At 38.4% G+C, this 19617-nt stretch overlaps 1 protein-coding gene and 1 long non-coding RNA gene across 7 annotated transcripts in view; one reads left to right on the top strand and one right to left on the bottom strand.

Annotated features, from left to right (window-relative positions):
* CRB1 (crumbs cell polarity complex component 1) overlaps positions 1 to 15426 on the bottom strand; it is a 99004-nt gene extending 83578 nt beyond the window's left edge. Inside the window, exon 1 of one of the 3 annotated variants that reach the window (XM_084527039.1) lies at positions 14939 to 15426. In XM_084527039.1, coding sequence (XP_084383165.1) covers positions 14939 to 15014 — 76 coding nt within the window. In that variant the 5' untranslated portion in view covers positions 15015 to 15426. The remainder of the gene's footprint in view (positions 1 to 14938) is intronic. The other 2 variants (XM_084527038.1, XM_084527037.1) reach the window with 2 other exon arrangements.
* The window catches only part of LOC311440316, an 80231-nt gene that overhangs the window by 55822 nt on the left and 4792 nt on the right, over positions 1 to 19617 (top strand). For 3 of the 4 annotated variants that reach the window (XR_014695332.1, XR_014695333.1, XR_014695335.1), the window contains 4 exons: positions 11974 to 12053; positions 12715 to 12804; positions 17723 to 18009; positions 18889 to 18971. This is a non-coding gene — a long non-coding RNA (uncharacterized lncRNA). The remainder of the gene's footprint in view (positions 1 to 11973; positions 12054 to 12714; positions 12805 to 17722; positions 18010 to 18888; positions 18972 to 19617) is intronic. The other variant, XR_014695334.1, reaches the window with a different exon arrangement.

Consider the following 19617-nt stretch of genomic DNA (forward strand, 5'->3'; position numbering starts at 1 on the left):
AAAAAGCAAAATCTTATTTTTGCTAGTATACAATTCTTCACAGTTCCCTAACAATTTTCATAAAAATTTCCTTCTCTGCATTGCCCTGGCTGCTTGCTACAGTGATTGAGTCTTTGGAAATGTCAGAACAATGTCAAGATGATGTGAAGACAGTGTCAAGGCAAATATATAAGGGTGATGCTTTGAAGTAGGGAAAGAGAAAACTGTCAGTACTCAGCACTCCATAGAGAAAATATTTCTATGATAAAATCATTGTCACCATAAGCAGGAGAGAAGAAAGTGGGGATATCTAGGTTATTGCGTGAACATGTCTGAGTGACAACTTGGAGTTTGACTGAAAAAAAACAATTTGCAAGTGTGCTTTCCTACCTAAATCCAGTCCCATATTTTCTAGACTGTTCCCTATCAATTGGACACCATTCTGATTTAAGCTTCAAGTTTGTAACAAGAAAGCTTTCTCAAAAGTCAAAGAACAGGGATTCAAAAAGGCTCTTTCAGAGTGAGGTGCAGCTCACTTTTAGAATAGTTTCCAGGTTTTAAAATGAAACGCTGATCTCGCAGTGAGTCTATGATTAATTTTTTTTTCTTTATGCATGTGTATGGTGCTTTTTCTCATTTCAGCTCTGGAGGGAAAAAAACATTTTTAGTGATTTCTGAATGTCTTTATAAATCCCACTGAAGAGCTTTTTTTTTTTAAAAAACAAACAAACAAACAAACAACACTCCTATAGTTTCTAGGGTTACATTACCATAAGCCTCTCAAAATGCTTCACAGGTAGTATTTTCAGATATGAGAATTGGTAGTGAGCTATTTAAAGGTGAAACTGCTAAGTATTTCCTAAATATCTCATTTATATATTTATTATTATTTTATTGAAAGGAAGAAGGTTGAATAGTTAGCAGGTTTTCTGACCTGTTGCCTATGAAATAACTGAAAGTAACCATTTAAAACACTTGATAGTTTAATGTCATCCTATTCCTGTATTACGTCTATTTGCTGTGTATGACCACGTTAAATCTAAAAGCATCAAACTTGGGTGATGATTTTAAGGTGAACTACAAATTTTGTCCATAGCTGCCGCAGCAGTGCTCTAAGTAAGCTGCTTAAACTTATTGTAGCCTAAGTCATTTCTGAATGTTGAATTTCCCCCTTGCCTGGACTTCTTTTTAACCTGAAAATAATCTGCCATTTTGAGTCGAGCATCAGCTGGAGAAGAGTGCCTCAGATGCCTCCTCCCATTAGTGTTCACACCTCAGCCATTGTGTGCCTCCTGAAATTGCTGCATCTCACCAGTCTTCAGAAAGGGAAGTCTGTAGGATGGCGTGTAAGTGACTACAGAGGGTGCATTGATCCCTTCCTAAAAGAAGGCTAAGAGTTATCAAAGTGATGTGCAAAGGAAATTATTCCAGCTCACAATGGAAACAGCACACAAGGATTGGCTGTACTTATTGCAAGAACAAATAAATAATAATTGTATAAAAAAGAAAGGTTGCTATATTATAGGTCTCAAGTTTCTTTCAGACTCATTACAAAACTGGAAAAGTGTCTCCCTTCCTATGTAAGTGTATATATATATGCATGTGTTTGTAACATATGAAGTGAGAAATGTAAGGTCTAAATTTAGTAGCTCGAACATGGAACAGGGAGATAATTTTGGATTGTATTCACAACTCTCCCACTGAATGAAAGGTATTCACCTCACCCTTCTCGAACTCAGGATTCTCACCTGTAAAACTGAGATGCTGCCTACTTACAGACTGACGCTCAATCTAGTTATGTTTTGTAAAAACAAATTCTTCTTGAGGGGAAAACAAATAATGAAGATACTTCTATGGGAAAAAAATCTGCGTATTTGCAAGGAGAAATAATCCAAAAAGAGCCTATTCCTCTACACTTGCATGGCTCTGCTGGCTTTTAGTACATTCACAACTTTAACAATAACTTGAAAGTCAGTAAAATTCTTTGAGAGAGACTAAAATTAAACTCAGTATTTAGGTGTAAGTGCTGGAAGGACAAATGAGTTTTACAGGGTGAAACACCAGTCTGACCTTGAACATGAAAGCAAAGCCCTCACTATTAGCACAGGAAAATGTTAGATTCAAAGACTTCACTTGAGAAGCAGAACTAATTAGAGAAGATTAACAGAAATGAGGCATGTAATAGCTGGAATAGGGCATGACTGCAGTATGAAAAGCTGAATCACTGGACCTCTCATCAAGGTCAAGATCTTAAAAACACTCGAATTTTTTTAAAAGGCAAGTGGCGAATTTTGCAGATGTTCCTGGGGCAGCTGAGTATTCATTACTTTGTTCTGCAGGAGCTTTCCCCGTTTCAAGACTGTCAGCCTTGATGTCAGGATACATTTCTGAACTTGGGGGGACTGTGTTTGCATTTGTACTGCTCTGCAGGGGGACTGAAGAGGTTTTGTACCAAGTCTGCACTAAGGTGGTAATGGAGTGGGGATCCTGAATTTCTGTATGGAGCTAGTAACTGGTTTTTCTTGCACTTTTTTTTTTTTTTTTTTTTTTTTTTTTTTTTTTTTTCAAATGGAGTCTGAAATATACTTCAGAATCTTATTTCCCATCTTATTTTCCATCCCCAATTTTTTCTGTCACTAACCAGCTTCCTGCAAGCTATAATGATCTCTTTGTTACTGAATGTTAATAAATGTTCCAGGGTCTGTTGGACGGCTTTTCTGATATAGGCCCTGAAGTAACTGCTATACCAGCACCACAGTAATGGCCTCATCTCAGCTTGAAGTGGCTCACAGGAAAGAATCATGGAACAGATGAGGTTAGAGGGGGCTCCTGGAGGTGATCCAGTCCAACCCATCGCTCAAAGCAGTGTCAACTAGGGCAGAAAGCTTAGCACCTATTACTGATGGTATATTAATTCCTCATAACTGTCCATAATGATTTGCTTAAAAATCACCTATATCCTAGAAACCAGGCTCACTGTAAGCATGTGTAACCTCGTGCCTATGGTTAACAGAAATGCTGGTGCTCATCGGTGACTGTAGAAAAGACACAGTCATCCGTGAGCACCCAACATTCCTTGGGCTGATTCAGGGCCATGGCGTAAAAGATGTGCAAGGCTAAAAGAAGACAGGAAAATCAATCTCTGTTATCCAAGTATTTGTAGTTATGTTAATAAAAGTAAGAAGAGGCTTCCTCTGTCCATAGGAAGGTGACACCGAGTTATGCCTCTCACTGAGGCATAACTAAATAGCATTGGCAGGTCATCGTGTAGCTTTCTGCTAGAGCAGTATATTTCTATGCAAGCCTGAAGAAATAAAGATACAATTCAGAATGCAAAAGTTTCTAACTGGTTGCCATGTATGCTATACAGAAATTCCTGTGAAGTCCAATAACAGCATCCATTTGGTTTTAGTAGTAATGAAGATTACTAAAAGCTTAATTTAAGAGCTTAGATACAATGAGCAGAGAGCAACATTGCCAGCCAGAAAAATTCTTTAGTGAAGATTAATATGTGTAGTCCTATTTCTGATTCATTGAGTATCTCAAAGAACATCATTATCCATCTGCTTGAAAAGAAGCCACTCCTGATTGCAACCACAAATTTCCTGTTATGTAAAGAAAAGCCATGCTGGCCCGAACTGGACAGCACAGCAGCATCTTCACTGAAACCAGTGGACTTTTAAAGGTGAACCAGATTAAGTAAAACTGAAATCACCTCTGTTGAATGCTATACATGGAATACTGAAAGTACCTACAACATACGGATCACTTACTGCAGCAAAACAATTGGGAGCTCGGGAATGCATGAGGTCCACTCTGGGCAGTTTTCATAAGTCACTGGACTGTGAGAATGCTTACAGAGATCTTCAAGAACAGGAAATGTCTGTATGAATTTGAGTAAATGTGCATTTTTCCCCAACGAAGTGCAGTATCTGAAGGAGCTCTTATGGTTTTCAGGCCAGAACTTAACTACAGTGATACATCTGTTTTTGTTCTGCTATGTGTGCAGAACTGCAGCCTCTTCCTTCTTTCCATTGCTGGTTGAGTTATTAGGGTAGTCTGCCGGAAAGATTCCCCAAAGGTGTTTAGTGTCAATCTTTTCTGCTGTTTAATTGCATTAAGTTTTTCACCTAAATACTCTGTCTTTTCACTTGTCGCTAGCATAGACAATGGCAGAAGTTCTGGGATGTCTACTTGTTCTTCAGTGTTCTTTGGAATCAGTCATTTGAATGCAGAAATAGCAATTGATTTTAGTCACCTTGCTCTTCTTGCACTTTGCCATGAGCTCCAGAATGCCTGGATGTTAGACTAAATTGAATCAGACATTTAAGACATGCTCAAGAGAGAACAGTACAGATAGTTCTTGTTACATCAAGCAGAGGGCGTTTTTACACAGTTAGAGGCTTGCAAAACGTTCAGTACCATTAGTGAATAAAGACATACAAATGTCAGCAGTCTTTAATGTGAGAGAAAGAATGCGTTTAGATAGAAAGTTTGAATTGGTGGGTCCTACAAAATGTTGTCCAGATTTACTTTTTGCCATTGTATTGTAGAGGCAACTATTTTGTTTCTGTTCTCATGAGTTTCTGTTCTGCTCCAAATAAGTATACGAGTAGACAGCAAAGAGTTTTGGTTTATCATTCCCACCAACACATTCTTCTTATTTTCCTATGTTTGAGGATAGCTTTACTTTCAACTTTATTTTAACTATGGTTTTGTAGGCTGATTTGGAACAGAGCCTACAAGGGCCATATGTATCATTTTTCCATTCAATATTTCTAATGTAATTTCTGATATATTGATGCCATTCTCTGGCTTCTTCCCTCGTGTCATTGCTATCTTGTTATGCAATGTTTGTTTTCTTAGCTTAGGAGACTTGGTGCATCTTCTCTCTGTACAATATACATTAGGCTGTCAAAGGAAGGTAAGGGGCTGCTGGAGAGGAGCAGCTACAGTTAGGGCTGCTGTACACTGTATCAGACCTCAGCAGTGTTTTTGCCCATCTCAAAGCTCTTGGAGTCAGCAGATTCAAAGAGGAACTGCATGCTACATGGCCTGCAGACTCCATATCTTGGCCACTGCAACTGAATTACACCTTTGGTGGCACATAATCAACATTTCCAGAACTGTGCATGTAATCCTGAGCTCCACTTTCCTCTTCCACCCCACCAAAATGGGATCATCAGTGGATTGTTATGGGATATTTAGCACTGCATTTCAGAGAGACCCTGGAAAAATGCCTGCATAAATAACAAGATGTACATGGGTAGGTACAGACAGAACTCCTTTTTCATGCTTTGAGCCAGCTCTAATCCAGGTGTCATTCAGCTGTGTTAACGTGACCCAGAGCCTCAGCTAATGTGTTCTGCAAGAGCTCATGCTGAGAGATTCAGCACAGTGCTAACACAGCTGCACCACTGCTGCACCAGACCTGGCTGATGTCCAAGCAGCAGCATGGTGATGTGCATAACTCCAGACCTGCTCTGAGGTTCATTTTCCAGCTTTTAGGAGGTTGGTGAGTTAGACCCCAGACTTTTTGCTGATAACAGACCCTGCTTTCTTTTTTCTGCAGCATGGGCACTTAACTTTGTTCAGGTTCAAGGGTGGTTAGCCACAGCAGGGGCAGTACTTGGCTGCTTAAGCACCTCTGAGTTGTCACAAAGCTTAGCAAGACACACTTGAAGCTATTGCTGCATACAGATGTTTTCTCAAGGCTAGATTATTACAGTGAGAGTTTTGGATTCCATACTGTGATTAATTCATCAGTGCAGGTTACTTAAATTACAGTTGCTTGCAGCCTCGCAGGCTGATGACTGTCTATCTTTCTATGTCCTTGCTCTGACTCCCTGCCAAATGATGTTGTTTTCAATGTCTTCTAGCTCACAGTGAAAGAAAGGAGGTAAAGTGTTACAGTCAAATTCTGGGCCCTCCTTGTGGAACAAAGAGCTAATGAAGTGCTCTACCATCCCTGCTAGAAACCCCAACAAGGGAGAACAAGAGCTGTCAAGGGAAGAGTGTGACCAATGTATGCTGCCTTTTGTCTCCTCCTGTAGCTCTCCGGCAGCCTGAATCTGAATTAGAGCAGCTCTGAGCTTAACTACTTCAGTGAGCAGCCAGCCTTTGGTATTCCCACAACGCAGGAACACGATGGTACCTCTTAGAAACCAGAGGCAAAGGAAATCTCAAGCCATCGTGTCCACGGTTGCATGCATGGGCTGGGCTGGTTAGTGTGCTTGCCCAAAGCCTTGCTCTCAGGCACTGTGAGTGCACTGTGAAGGAATGCATCTTGTTTTCAGACTCTGACTAATGCAATTAAAGATGCTTTGTCTGTCCCTTTATTCCAGGAAAGGTTAAGGGAATAGGATTCCAGTATGCTCAGCCTTGGGAAGGGAAGCAAGAGCAGAAAGAAGCAAGGAGCTTCTCCCCTTAGCATCCACCCAGGCCACAATTATTCAAGCACAGTACTTCCCAGCAGAGAAGATCGTACCAGGCAAGTGCCCTGCCTGGGCTCTGCCTCTGAGCCTTAGCCGCTGGAGCGAGGACATTACGCACAGTGGGTTAGCAGCCCCAGCCCATGCCCCTTTTCTACCCACAGAATTATTTAGCCTGAGAAATATTTTGATTTCTGTCCCCGTTGATGAGATTTCAGGCAGGCAGGCACTGCTCTAGCCCTGAAGTTGCAGCAGCAGCAGCTGCAGGCTTGCTTTGTTGATGCCTGGAGAGCATCGTGCTGCTGCAGCCCGAAGGAGCCCTTTGGAGCTTGAGTGGCAGCTGCGTGGAGCACGTCACCGCCTGCCAGGCTGCCCACAGAGAAGCCTTGTCTATTGTCGTTTTTGTCAAAAGGCAGAAGCAAATTTTCTGTTGACCCATTTTATGGGTGACTAAAATATAATCAATATAAAGTAAACAGAAGAATCTCATTGGGAAAAGGCTTAGCTGGGTGTTTCACTGTTTGCTGCTCTGAGAGGGCTTTCACGAGTTATGGCTCTGTGAGTGGCTGAGAAAACAACAGTGAGGACTGATTGAAACACGTTAGTCTTGGAAAAACAACAAATTAATCTGTAATATCAATCTAGAAAGTGATATGCATCACTTATCTGTTTGCTACCTACTGCCTGTGACTCCAGATGAGTCAATTAGGTTTAGAGGCTTCCTGTAGAAAATGTAAATATCAGGGCCTTTCTTCCCTTTTTGGGCCACCATAGAGTAAAAGGAATAATCAGTGTTGCTTAGAGATTGAGGCATTGTCTAAACAGCTTTTTTTTTTTTTTTTTTTTTTTGCTTTTAATGCTGAGATGTGAATTATAAAGAAAACAAAGAAGCATCATTGAGAGGTTTGTGAACTGAAACCCCCTGTAGCAGGATCAAAGGCGCTTAAGCTGCTGTTGCTCAAAGTTATTTATTAGAAGGAATATGTTGTATATTAAGTGTTGCGGGGAATGGACTAATGCATGTTGCTTGGTAGTTGACACTTACATATATATATTTTAAAACTTGACATTTTTTAAATGTGAGTTTATTGTCATAAAAAGTTAAGTTTCTCCTAGATGAACATCAAGGTGAAGAATTGTAGAATAATTTAATCATTATTTGTTGTAGTATGTCAGGAAAGATAAAGTTGAAAGAGTTTTCTAGGACTTTTTGTGGTATCTCTTTTGCTGCAGTAGGTTCCTGTCTTGCACTGTGCTTTTATGGGAAGTGGGAAGTTGGCTGTAAAATCTGGGTTCAGCAGGCAACCCATTTTTTATTTTTCTTCAGCCCTTTTACTACAAAAATGATATTATTAATTATCAATTTTTACTATTTCCTTGCATTGTACTGCCAATATATTAAGTATACTTCAATTAAAGTTTAAAAAAAAAAAAAAAGTGATTTGACTCCAAAATCTGGTAGTCAAACTATGGCTATGTATACAATCAAGACATGATTTCTAGTATGGGGGCTGTCTATCCCTATAGGAATGAGTGCCTTCAATAGCATAATAATAAATGCTCATGTAAGTACCAGAGCATCGAGTGGATGCTTGGTATCTCAAAGAATGAGCATAAACTATTTTCTAGCTGAAATGTAGACAGCATTGTTGATCGTGCACCAAATGGGGCTGGGTGCCTGGCTGCCTTTGTTTTGAGCAGCAGATAATCCCCAGCTGTGGTGCCATCTGCTTGCCTCGGCCAGGAGCTGTGCCCTGCCTGCCCCCAGCCCCAGTGTGGGCTGGGACCCCTGCGTCCCCATCACCCGAGGTCTCCACAGGTACCCCATAGGTGGTGGTGCTGGCTGCCCTCTGACTGTGTAACACCAGCTGTGAAACAGCAGTCTGGGCATGCTCTAGCAGTTATTTATCTCATCTGTTCATTAAAATGTTCTGATTTAGAGATTTGATTAGCCTGCAATTGGGAAAGTTCACTTCAGTCTTGCCTGCTGCATGTGGAATTTACGGCATGCAACTGTTAGCATGGTTTTTCTTGATTGCCGTTCCCTTTTAAGTAGGAAAGATTGTAATCGTGTTCTTCCCCAGGCTTCTCTCCTGTGACCCTTTCTCATAGGTCACATCTCTTTAAATGTATTCCTATTTCTTCTGTCCCTCTTCAGCATTTCCCTAATTGCCTTTCTCACAAAATGGGATATTGTCTGTACTGAAGAGTGCACTGATGTCTTACATGTATTAACAGAAAAGTACTTGCCTTTTTGTATAGCTTTTTGATAGGGGCATATTTAATTTGGCCATCTATGTATGCCTGCTATGAACTGGTCTGTTTCTTCTGACAATTCAGTTTTGTAGTATTTTGAAGGAACTAATATCACTGCAGTTATACAGAAGTTTATGAAGTCTAACAAAAATTAACAACTCCAGATTCCTGTCTTGCAACTCTGTTAACTGAGACAAGGTTACAAGGAGGAAAGAAACAACCCATGCTTACCAGAAATACGCACTTTAATCCAAAAACTGTCAAAATTATGCTCAGTACTTGCACTTCCAAGAAAAAAAAGTGCTTTCGCACTGTTGTTGGCCCAGTCTGACTTCTGGTGAGATAAAAGAGAAGTCAGCAGAGCTATGCTCTGGTTGGGGCTAAAACCAGGCACCATGGCAGCAGAGCTTTGCTCAGGTGGCCAACAGGGATCCTCCTGCTTCCTCTAAATGGGTTTTGCCCCACTGCAGAACTAGACGTGCTTCACTAACTCCTCTCAGTCTGCAGCACAGATCTGTTCTAATGTGTCCACGGAAAATTTATGAAATGGTTATGGAGAGCCCTAAGTCACTTATAAACAAATTTTTAAAAGAGAGAGAGAAAAACAAACAAACAACAACAAAAAACACCAGAGCCATTCATAATGAACTTTCCAAATTGTTTTTTTTTTTTTTTTTTAAAAAAAAACAAATTTGTTTTTAAAAAACAAATTTTTTTTTTTATTTTTTTTTTTAAAAAAAAAAAAAGGAAACAAAGGCCACCAAATCCCCCCAATGCACCCGTGACTAGCTAGTTTTAAGCTTTGGATGGACACATCTTTGAATGGTTTATGTGTATATTAAAAACAAATTCAATACAAATGTGGTTGGGATGTTCTTAATGTCACTTTTATGCAAGTGGAACAAGATTGACCAAGTTACTTCCTTGTTCAAAAATTATAGGGCTACTACACTACCTTCTCAGGATTTTGTTTGACTCCAGAGACAGAGGTGTGATCTGTAATGAGATACATGAATGAAAAGAGGAAAAACCAAAACCTTGTAATTGGGTCAGGAAGCTGTTGCTTTAATCTCTTTTAGGATGATGGCAAGCATCTGAAAAACATTTCATTTTTGATACAGTACGGGTGCAATATAGAGCAATGAGGACAGAGGGAAAAGCCTCTGGCTCCTGGTGCTTGTGCTCCAGCATTGGTGGCTGCAGCCCCAACAGGTACTGTGCTCCTCAGCAAGCTAATGAGGACCTGCTGAAGGACGGCCTCTGCTATGAATGTGTCAGATGCTCATCTGAACAGTGCTCTGCTAGGAAGCTACTTGCATTGTCTGAGTGTGAGTGAGGGATGGGCAGTATGAGCAAAACCACAAATGTTGTTATAGGTAGAGCTTTATTCCTAAAACACTAATTAAGCATTAATTGGAAGTTTGGTAATGGGAGTAGTTGCAGGAAACTAAAAGAGCTTCTTCACAGGGAAAAATTGCATAGCCTCAGTGTCTCAGAGGGGCAGAAAAGGGGTGCAAATAAAGCTTGGATATTTTGTGCACGCTGATAGCAATCTCAAAGGAAATTCCATTCCTAATTTATAAACATTTGGGGGAATAATTACAAAATCAATAGGGATTTTCTCAACTCAGCTGAAAGGTCATAAAGTCACTTGAAAGGTTAAAAAATTACATATAGTTTTGAAATTACTTTTGCCAAAAGAAAAATATGCTAATGCTGCATTATGGGTAGATTATCCATTACAAAGTTTGTTGAAAACAGAAATATAACAGGAAAATACATCTTGTATTAATACATTAATTAATATTAATACATTATTAATATTAATACATTAATTAATAAATTAATACATTAATTTCTACTGCTCTTCAATACCATTGTGATTGAGGTCTCACATTTCCCTTGAAACACCAACTAAAAGTGCATTAACTGGATTAAGATTAAAAAAAAAAGTGAATGTGCACTTGACCCTAGACAGAATCACCTCCAAAATCAATGCTTAACTTATACCTCTGTTTGTCATAATTCCCCACACTTTTTTTTTTTTTTTTTTTTTTTTTTTTAAGGCAACTTTCTTCCCAGAGCTATATGCTGGAAAATGTTGTTAGACAAGCATTTATTTATCAATGCTGTTCTGGATCTGGGATGTGCTTCCTGTCAACTATCGCATCTAATGATTCACGGTCTCTTCTCATGCAGAACTGACTCTCTGCATCCACCACAGATTAATTTTCCATAGTTTTAGTGTAATTTTTGGAAACAAATTGTTTGCAATTAATGCAGCATATAAACCCAGTTTATGTTGAGGGCTTACACACAGAGCTACAACAATCATAACCATGAGCACCATCTTCACATTAAGGGAACTGGAAAACCTATTTCACTTATAGGGTTTTCTATGATGGTTGTTTTAGATATCACCTCAAAGTTAAGTCTTTCCAGGTATTGCATTAATCAATACACCATGAAAAGTGGTGTATTCCAGGAAGACAAGTCATCCACTAAAAGATTCTTTAACCAATTTTCTCAGAGATAAAAGTAGCCTTGTAGTGTTCTGTTAGAGTTGACCTTTAAACTCTTTTAAATCTGTAATTTGAAAGAGTTAAACTTTTCTTTAAAGAGTTCCTGCTTTAAAGCTGTCCATTACTTCCTTAACAAATCTGGTTTAATTGATTGTCACAAATGAATACAAATAATAGTTGAGAAAAGAGGTAAAACGCAATCCATTCTATGGCACGTCAGGCAGCAGGAATTCTATCTGGTGCAAATTCACTTCCCAGAAGCAAACAAAGTAAACTTTAAGACTGCCAAAATCCATTATTTTTAACGTGCCAATAAATGGTAATCTTGGTGATACATTAAAAATTGGGCTAGTATTTCAGTAGAGCAATTCTGCATCACAATTTAATTCTTCCTTTTGTCCTAATTATATAAAATATCTGACATTAATTTCTACTGCTCTTCAATACCATTGTGATTGAGGTCTCACATTTCCCTTGAAACACCAACTAAAAGTGCATTTTTTAATTGTTCCACCATCCTTAAGATCCAAGAAAACCAGTGTCCCTAATAGAAAGGTTTTTGCAGCAAGAAACTGATTACTGCCCACATCAGCTAATCAATTCTATTTGATCATCTCTTGGGGTGTATTCGGCACAGGTGACAGTCATAAAAGCCTACATCCAGATCTGAATTAAATATTGGATTTTAAGAGAACCATGCATCCTTCAAACTTCTACTACAATAAAACAGGAACAAGTAATGCCAAAATCTTTTTTTTTTTTTTTTTCCTTTACATGTTTCCTAGGACAGAGTTCCCTCTGTTTCTGATAATGTCACTTGGAGGAATGGGTTTGGAAACAGAACTTTGCAGGGGTGGAACTATAGGTAATTTATTTATTTATTTATTTTAATCAAGTGTATGCATTTATGAGCATCCATGCTTGTACTTGTGCAGGTGTTGGGCCCCTGGTAGAGTACACTAAAATGTTTTTTGAAGCATAATTGCACTCAGAACTATATAATTAAAATTAAAGTTAAAAATAAAAATAAAAGTATTGTTTGTTGAAATTGTTGTTATTGTGATTTACAGGCTGTTGTCCTGTCACTGTACAGTCTGATGTTAAGTGGTGTTAATAGTTACAAAAAATGTAAAGGCTCAGTTTTACACATCCTGTGTTTTCAAAAGGAGCCACAAGTGACAGGACTGTTCTATAATACTTCCACCTTTATAGAAGCTTTCTGTACAGCCAGAAGATTTTTAATAAATCTTACCACCAGTTTAATTCTTAGTATGGTACAGAAATTAAAGAATAGTATTTCATAATCTCCCCCAAGTACATAAGAACTAACTATTCTACAAATAGGAGGGAACACAATTATTTTTGAACAATTTGTTTAAGTTTCTTTAGTTCAACCTATTACTTTTATGCTATATTAGAATATTTATGGAACAATTTTCCTGAAAAATGCTTTAATTTAACTGCAACTTTTCTTAAAGGATCTACTGTTCTGTGGTGTACCATCTATGTCTCACTTTATCCCGTAGTGTCCCATGTGTATGTCCCCCACTTCTCAATCAAGCATACCACTGTGCACCTCAGGAGAAAGGATGAGCAGGAAGAAACATTATAAGCAGGTATGCTTCAGGAAAACTTGTCTTCTAAATACTATGTATTTCCCGAGTTGTTTAGAGTAAATAATTATGATAGACTTTAAGTAGTATCTATGATTAGAATATTTTGGGGAAAGACAAATCTACTCAGTTGACTTAAAAACAACCCTGGTTGATATGTTTACACACATTGGAAATCATCTCTGTTCTGCTTTATTCTCTGCTTTTTGCTCTTGGTCATTCTCAGCTTTAATTTTTAAATAAGGAAGTCAGTCGGTAATTGCTGTCAGTTCTTCTGCATCGACCTGCTTTACCTGTTCACAGTTCAGTTTTTATTAACAGAAGTTCTCAGCAGTTTCATGCGGCATACAGACTTTCTTGAGAGAAAATACCCCCACGATTATCATGTACAGTGCACAGATAGATGCTCCTGAGCCTGATTCTGGCTCCTGCTGTAGGTTTTGCACACTGGTATATCAATTTGTATTATATCAATTTGTAACTACCACAAATCTACCTGGGGAAAAGCAAGTCCTCCACGACTGAAAAGCCTCTAGCCTGAGACCGGCCATATGGCCATATCACAGAGAAAAAAAACTCATGCCACATCTGAAATGTCACCCTAGCCAGCTTCTATGTTAAGGAAAAGACACAAGATGACATATGATTAGTTTTCTTTCCTTTGATATCCTATGCTAAGCAAAGCTCAGCCAAAGTCCAAGCCAAAACCTGTAGTTAATCTTTTTTTTTTTTTTTTTTTTTTTTTAAACTGATTTTTGGGAGGCTTTTTTCTCATTTACATCCCAGCAATGCTTTCTTTGTGTGTGATGTTTTCAGTGTGACTGTTTCAATTTTATAAACAGCTGATTTGTTACCTCGATTCCTGCAGCATTTGTGGTTTGTTCTAAATTGCATGCCTGGTTTATAAATGAGTTTTCTTAATTATTGCCATTCCTGTTACTTCCTTTTAATTAGACAGCAGATTCTGTCTCAGACTTTCTGGTTGTTCATCCTCCTGTGCGCAGATTTTAAAAACCACTTTTTGAAAGTGGAAGGTTTGTTCTCTCTTTTCCTAGAAAGTCCTGTTGTGAGATAATTCAGAACATTTTGGCTTTGCTGATTCACATCAATAGATCCCTGACAAAGAAAACTGCAAGGATAAAACTGGATTTTTTACATCCTGTATGTCATTTTTCCTGCATTTCAAAGTAGGTATTTTTTCAGTGCCAGTTGATCTAACTGCATCTGTTTGCTTTTCAGTCTTTAATTTAGTTTGGGATGTAAACTGTCCAAGTAACAATTTGAGTGATGCAGCAACAGAAGGTGACCCAGATTACACAACACCACACGCTAATGCCAAGTCTTGTTGTTTAATGGCAGCTGCTCAAAGCTTTGTCTTACTGCAATTCACATTCAACATACGCAAATCAAACAGCCTCCTCTGACAGACACACATCCTGCCTGTCTTCATTTTAAGCATGTTTAAGAGCTACTGCTTTTCATAAACATACATCAGCCTCGCCAGCTGAGGCCACTTAGCCTCCTTGGCTTGGATTTACTCTCAGCCATCTGACAAAATTGTCAAGGAAACCCATTGTGACTTCCAACACTTTGAATACCTCTGTTTATGTGAAAGTTTGCTGTAAATATTTTTTTCTATTAAAAATAGTTGGACTTTTATACTCTCTTATAATGGACATATTTAGTACCCCAAATATCAGTTGTTTAATTTCTGGAGACATTTTAATTAAAAAGCTAAGAGGTTATATAATAAAGCAATGGGTGCTGCTAAAACACATAGCTTGTACAGTTTTAGCAAAATACTTTTATTTTAAAGAGTTAAGTTTGAATTTACTGGATGAATGGTATCAACATGCTAGAATTTTATCGAAACGCTTTATTGCTGTACTTTCAATATGTGAAGCAAAGTATTTAAAATGTTTTCATTCTTCATTTAAGAAAAAAGTTTAAGTGTGAACATCAGGAAAGCTATCACGCAATGAGTTTATACAACTTAGTTTCTTGGACCAAATCTTTTTTGGCATCTCCATCAAATTTTTAAAGCCTTCTGACAACACAAGCTTCCTGCTGGAAGTGCATGTCTAGCAAATCTACCCAGAGGACATGTCAGAACAGTAAGAAAAAGAACAAATCTTACTTTTTAAATGGATGAGCAGCAAAAAACTGAGGTAGAAGAATAGTAGAGAGTTAATTCTTGAATGAGCCATATTCATCTTGATAGGACATCCTCCACCGAGTTGTCTGTTCTCCAGAGGGCTGATGCTGATCCTCACTGCTTTCTCCTCATCGCTGAAAGCAAGGTACTACCAAAGGCACTGAGCCCACTGTAACCCATCTTTGCCTGTGACCCTCGTCAGTCCGTTCCCTGCAAACCTACGGACTTTGCTTCAGAAGGCAGTTGTTGTTAAGGTTTTACTTCAGCAGGTCTGAGTGATTTTTCAAACCTGGTGCAGATTTGTCTGTGAACTGGACTGGAGTCTTTCCCCAGCTTTCTGCTGCCGGAGTGTCATGAACGGTGCAGCGCGTCTGGCTGACACAGCACAGCAGATGATGCACAGGGCTCTTTTAATCTTTCAGCATGCATTATCTTTTATTACAGCTCCATTACGTCTTCTGATTCATAGTGTAAACACTTTATGCTTTTTTTGCATAAAGCCAGCTAATAAACACCTCATGCTTTTTGCATTTTTCTGTATCATAACCCCATTAGTACTTGAAGATTAAACTATCCCATATTCAGTCTCTTTTTTTTTTTTTTTTTTTTTTTCCCCCCCCCCCCCCCCCAGTAAGATATTAGCTGATTCTCTGCCAGAATCATTTTGTTTTGTTGGTTTGGGATTTTGTTGGTTTTTTTTTTTTTTTTTTTTTTTTCCCCCACTGGTTTTATTTACTTTTGCCATTTTTATTTTTTTAAGGGGATAGCAACTGGGAGCTGGTACAGGCCCTTCATCAGGACAGGTCCATTAGTTGTAACTTTGAAGCTGGGAGGACCTTTCATTTGCAGATTCAGACTCATCTTGCAATCTTTGCAAGGAGCAAAGATTGCACCTTTGTTTACAGATCTTAAATCCTTGTCCTAGCCAAGCAGAAGAGGAGGGGAAGGAAGATGATGACAGCCCTAGCAGCCACTTTCAGATGCTACAACCCTAATACAAACTTTAGTCTTCTGGTACCCTACAAGCCCATGTGTTGTTCAGCATGTATGTTTACCATATATTATGCCATGAAAACCACCGCAGTAGCATCATTCAGGCCAAGAGATGACTTTCCTCTCCTCTTTCTACCATCTTCACTTCTACATGCCTTTCTGGCCTTTGGCCCTCAGTGCTTCCTGCTTGCTCTCCTTGCCACTGTGCAGAGACCAGGCATTTCCAAGCCCCCCAAAAATCTGCTTTGCCTTTGCTGTGATATCATACCGTGAAACACACAATGCTCAGACAGTTTATGGCAGTTGTTTGTAATGGGTAGGTACTTACACATCCACTCTTTCAGCTCAGTGAACTGAATAGTTTTAAAACTTTCCCTGTTTCAAGACCCTTCTTTCATTCCCATGTTGTTCATGCACAGTTGCTGCTCAGTAACCTCGTGCCACATCTTTCCAGACCAAAGCATATGAACAAATCCCAGGTCTTCTGAAAGTTCTTAAAATTGGGTTGCTTATAGGATAGCCAAACGAGACGCCCAGAAGAGCTGCTTTTTCATCCTTTTTGAAACTTAACTCTGTGTTTCACAATACCTATTTCAAATGTTTCTTCTTCCTCATGCACTATGCATATCCCAGAATTTAATGGTGAGCAAACTAAATTAATTTATCATTGCTCCAATTCCTCGAAGTTTCCTCGACAGGAGAGGGTTTGAATTTCCACAGTACTGATATTCTGAACATCATCTGTACACAGTGAAACATAACATCTGAATGTAATTTCAATTCTTTCAATTTCTTTCTCAGTACAGTTTAGCTTTGATGAAATTCTGCAGTCATACAAATAAGAGGCTATGTCACTTTCTCAGGGAAAAGGGCTGGTGTTGCCATTTTCTTTCACCTAAGTGCTGCCCTTTCTGTTCCTATTGCTTCTTTGCAATAATTACAATGTGGTATGGTATCAGACTATACTGGTCAGTGTAATGTCCTCCAAAATATTTTACTGCATCTCTGGCCAGCCAACTTCATAACCCAAAATCTTTTGCTGCCAGCTATAGGCAGTGAGACTGGTGTTGCTCCAATTTAAAGTGCAATTTTTACTAACGCCATTCTGTGCCTTCTAGGTCAAATAGAACTATAGGTGATTTTCTTAAGTAATTGACCTCTCTTCTAGTCTGTAAAATGCTACAATGTTTTTAATCTAGATTGTAAAATAAACAGAAACTACTGCAGTTAAATAACCCACATTAAGTGTATAATTCCCTTGAAAGTAGGCAATGTGTTTACACAGTTTACAAATGGTTTGTTGCTGACTAACCTGAAACTTTTATTAAAAAGATGTTTTGTTTTGTCTCTGATAGTTAAAACACTGGTTGGAAGCAGGTGGGTGATTTCATGGAAGTGTGGAGCAGTCATGAAGATATTGATACTGCCTAGAGAGGTTGTGAATATGCAAAACTCAGCTGGATAAGGTCCTGGGCAGTGTGCTCAAGCTGGACCTGCTTTGAGCAGGTGGTTGTACTAGGGACCTCTGAAGTCTCTTCCCACCTATATAATCCTGTGATTTTCTGTTCTTTAAATATAGCGTTAGTTTTTTTGTTTGTTTGTTTGTTTTCTGTACGAGCTCCAGCCTATTTTAGATCAATCCCTAACTTTGCATTCCTAATGCAGAAAACTTCTGGCTTTATTATACACTGCTTGTTTTTCTGACTTTTTTTTTTTTTTCTTGCTAGCATTCAGCCATGCTCTTTTATTTTTTTTCTTTTTATCTTCTGTTAGGTGCTTGCCAAATTTCATAATGGTTATGTGCCACTATTCACCGTTAGTAGAATTTCATTTTATGAAAAGCCTATGGAACATGAGGGCATGGAGTCACTCAGCCATGCCACCCTTGGGCCTTCTAACCACTAGGAGACATCTCATCCTGCACGTTCTGGAGATGTGTGCTGGTTCACTCATGCAAACTGTCCCGTTGAAGTCAGATAAACACATCTGGAAAGCTGCTTTGAAGCTCGTATCAGAAAGATGAGGAGGATTTGATCTGTATAATTGTAGCTGCAGCTAAAGTACGTCACAGCAGGTTAATTCTAAACCATACATTTTAAGAGAACAGCAGTAGAAAGATACTTTACTTATCCCCAGTGAAATGCAGGTGCTCTCTGCATGAACTTAAGAGCACATATCTATATTGTCATCTTGTGTGGGGTGTTAGAATACATTTCTGAAGTATTTATTGGAAACTCCAGATGATGGAGCTTGCAAAAACAAAGGATTTGACCAGATCATCTTCCTGTTCATGATACTCATGCCCTTTTTAATATACATAGCATTATTTTTGGTTGGAGTCCTTTGGATAATTATGAATGGACAAACCAACACGTAAATGGTATTGTGGATAGAGAATTGTTTTGTAACAGCAAATTGTTTATTTCATTAACAGAACTGCTATAATCTATTTGCATTTTAACTAGGCACCTTGCAACAAGATCAACTGTATGTACTTTGATTTCATACCACACTTGCAAAGTTAACTGCCTTTAAGAGATAATAAGAAATTCACTTGGTCTGTGCTTATGCACTGATAAATATTTTATTATATTGTTAGTCTGCAAATATTATGTTTAAGCTTACTTTTCTTTGCTATTAATATATACAATTATTTTTGTCTTCTCCCTTTGAATTCTTGCTTTGATCTTTTTTCCCTCCTTTGGTCTGAGTAGCAATTCAAAGTAGAACACGCTCTTGCGAAAGACATAGATAGAGCATGGGCTTTCAGTTTTATCAATCTGCAGATTATAAATGGATTTATGAAACTAAAGGGTTGTATTTTAAAATGTATGATTACAGAAGCATCAAGTTTATTCACTCAAATGTATCTTCTTTTTATTCACCCAAATGTATTTTCTTTTTATTCACCCAAATGTATCTTCTTTTGGGTGTAACAGAAACGGCAGGAACGATGATCCAGGCACTGCTTCCAACAATGTGTTCGACTACAAGAATTTCAGGCCACAGTTGATAGCAGCCGGTACGTGCTTGTGGTCAGCCACTTCTTCAGGTGCACGCTGTTCAATCATTGTATTTATGGAAAGGTGTTTGAACTGTGGGTTTTTTTTTTTGTTTGTTTGTTTTGTTTTGTTTTTTGTTTTTTGTTTTTTTTTTTTTCATACAAAGTCTCTCCTGAGTATTTATGTTTAGCCAAACAAACTGCCTCTGTGAGGTACTGCAGGATTCCTCTGGGACTTGCAGAACTCAGCAGCGTGTGATTTAATTACCTGATCATTATCTCTGAAATTTGGAAAATAACATCTTTTTATTGTATAGCGTGTGGTTGATAACACCAACGAAGCAATTCCACTGCCAGATGAATTATAGGTCAGGCCTTGTCAATGTAGATGAAAATTTGCAATTAGTATTCTGTACCTGGCTGCTAACGAACCATCTAATCAGGAAGTTTCTGTGTACCAATAATCTTCCCGTGAGTGTCAAGGTCATACGAGTGCTTGATAAAATGAGACACGTAGGGTTTTTACAACAGCACTGATACATTAAGTGCTAAATGGATTGTAAATTTAGGTTTTACTTCTATGCTTTCCGCTTCAGCAGAATATACACAATAACAGACTTACAAATCCTATTCTAATTCTTTTTTTTTTTTTTCCTTTCCTTCGGAG

This window comes from Aythya ferina (genome assembly GCF_964211825.1).
Source record: "Aythya ferina genome assembly, chromosome: 8".
Classification (NCBI taxonomy): domain Eukaryota; kingdom Metazoa; phylum Chordata; class Aves; order Anseriformes; family Anatidae; genus Aythya; species Aythya ferina.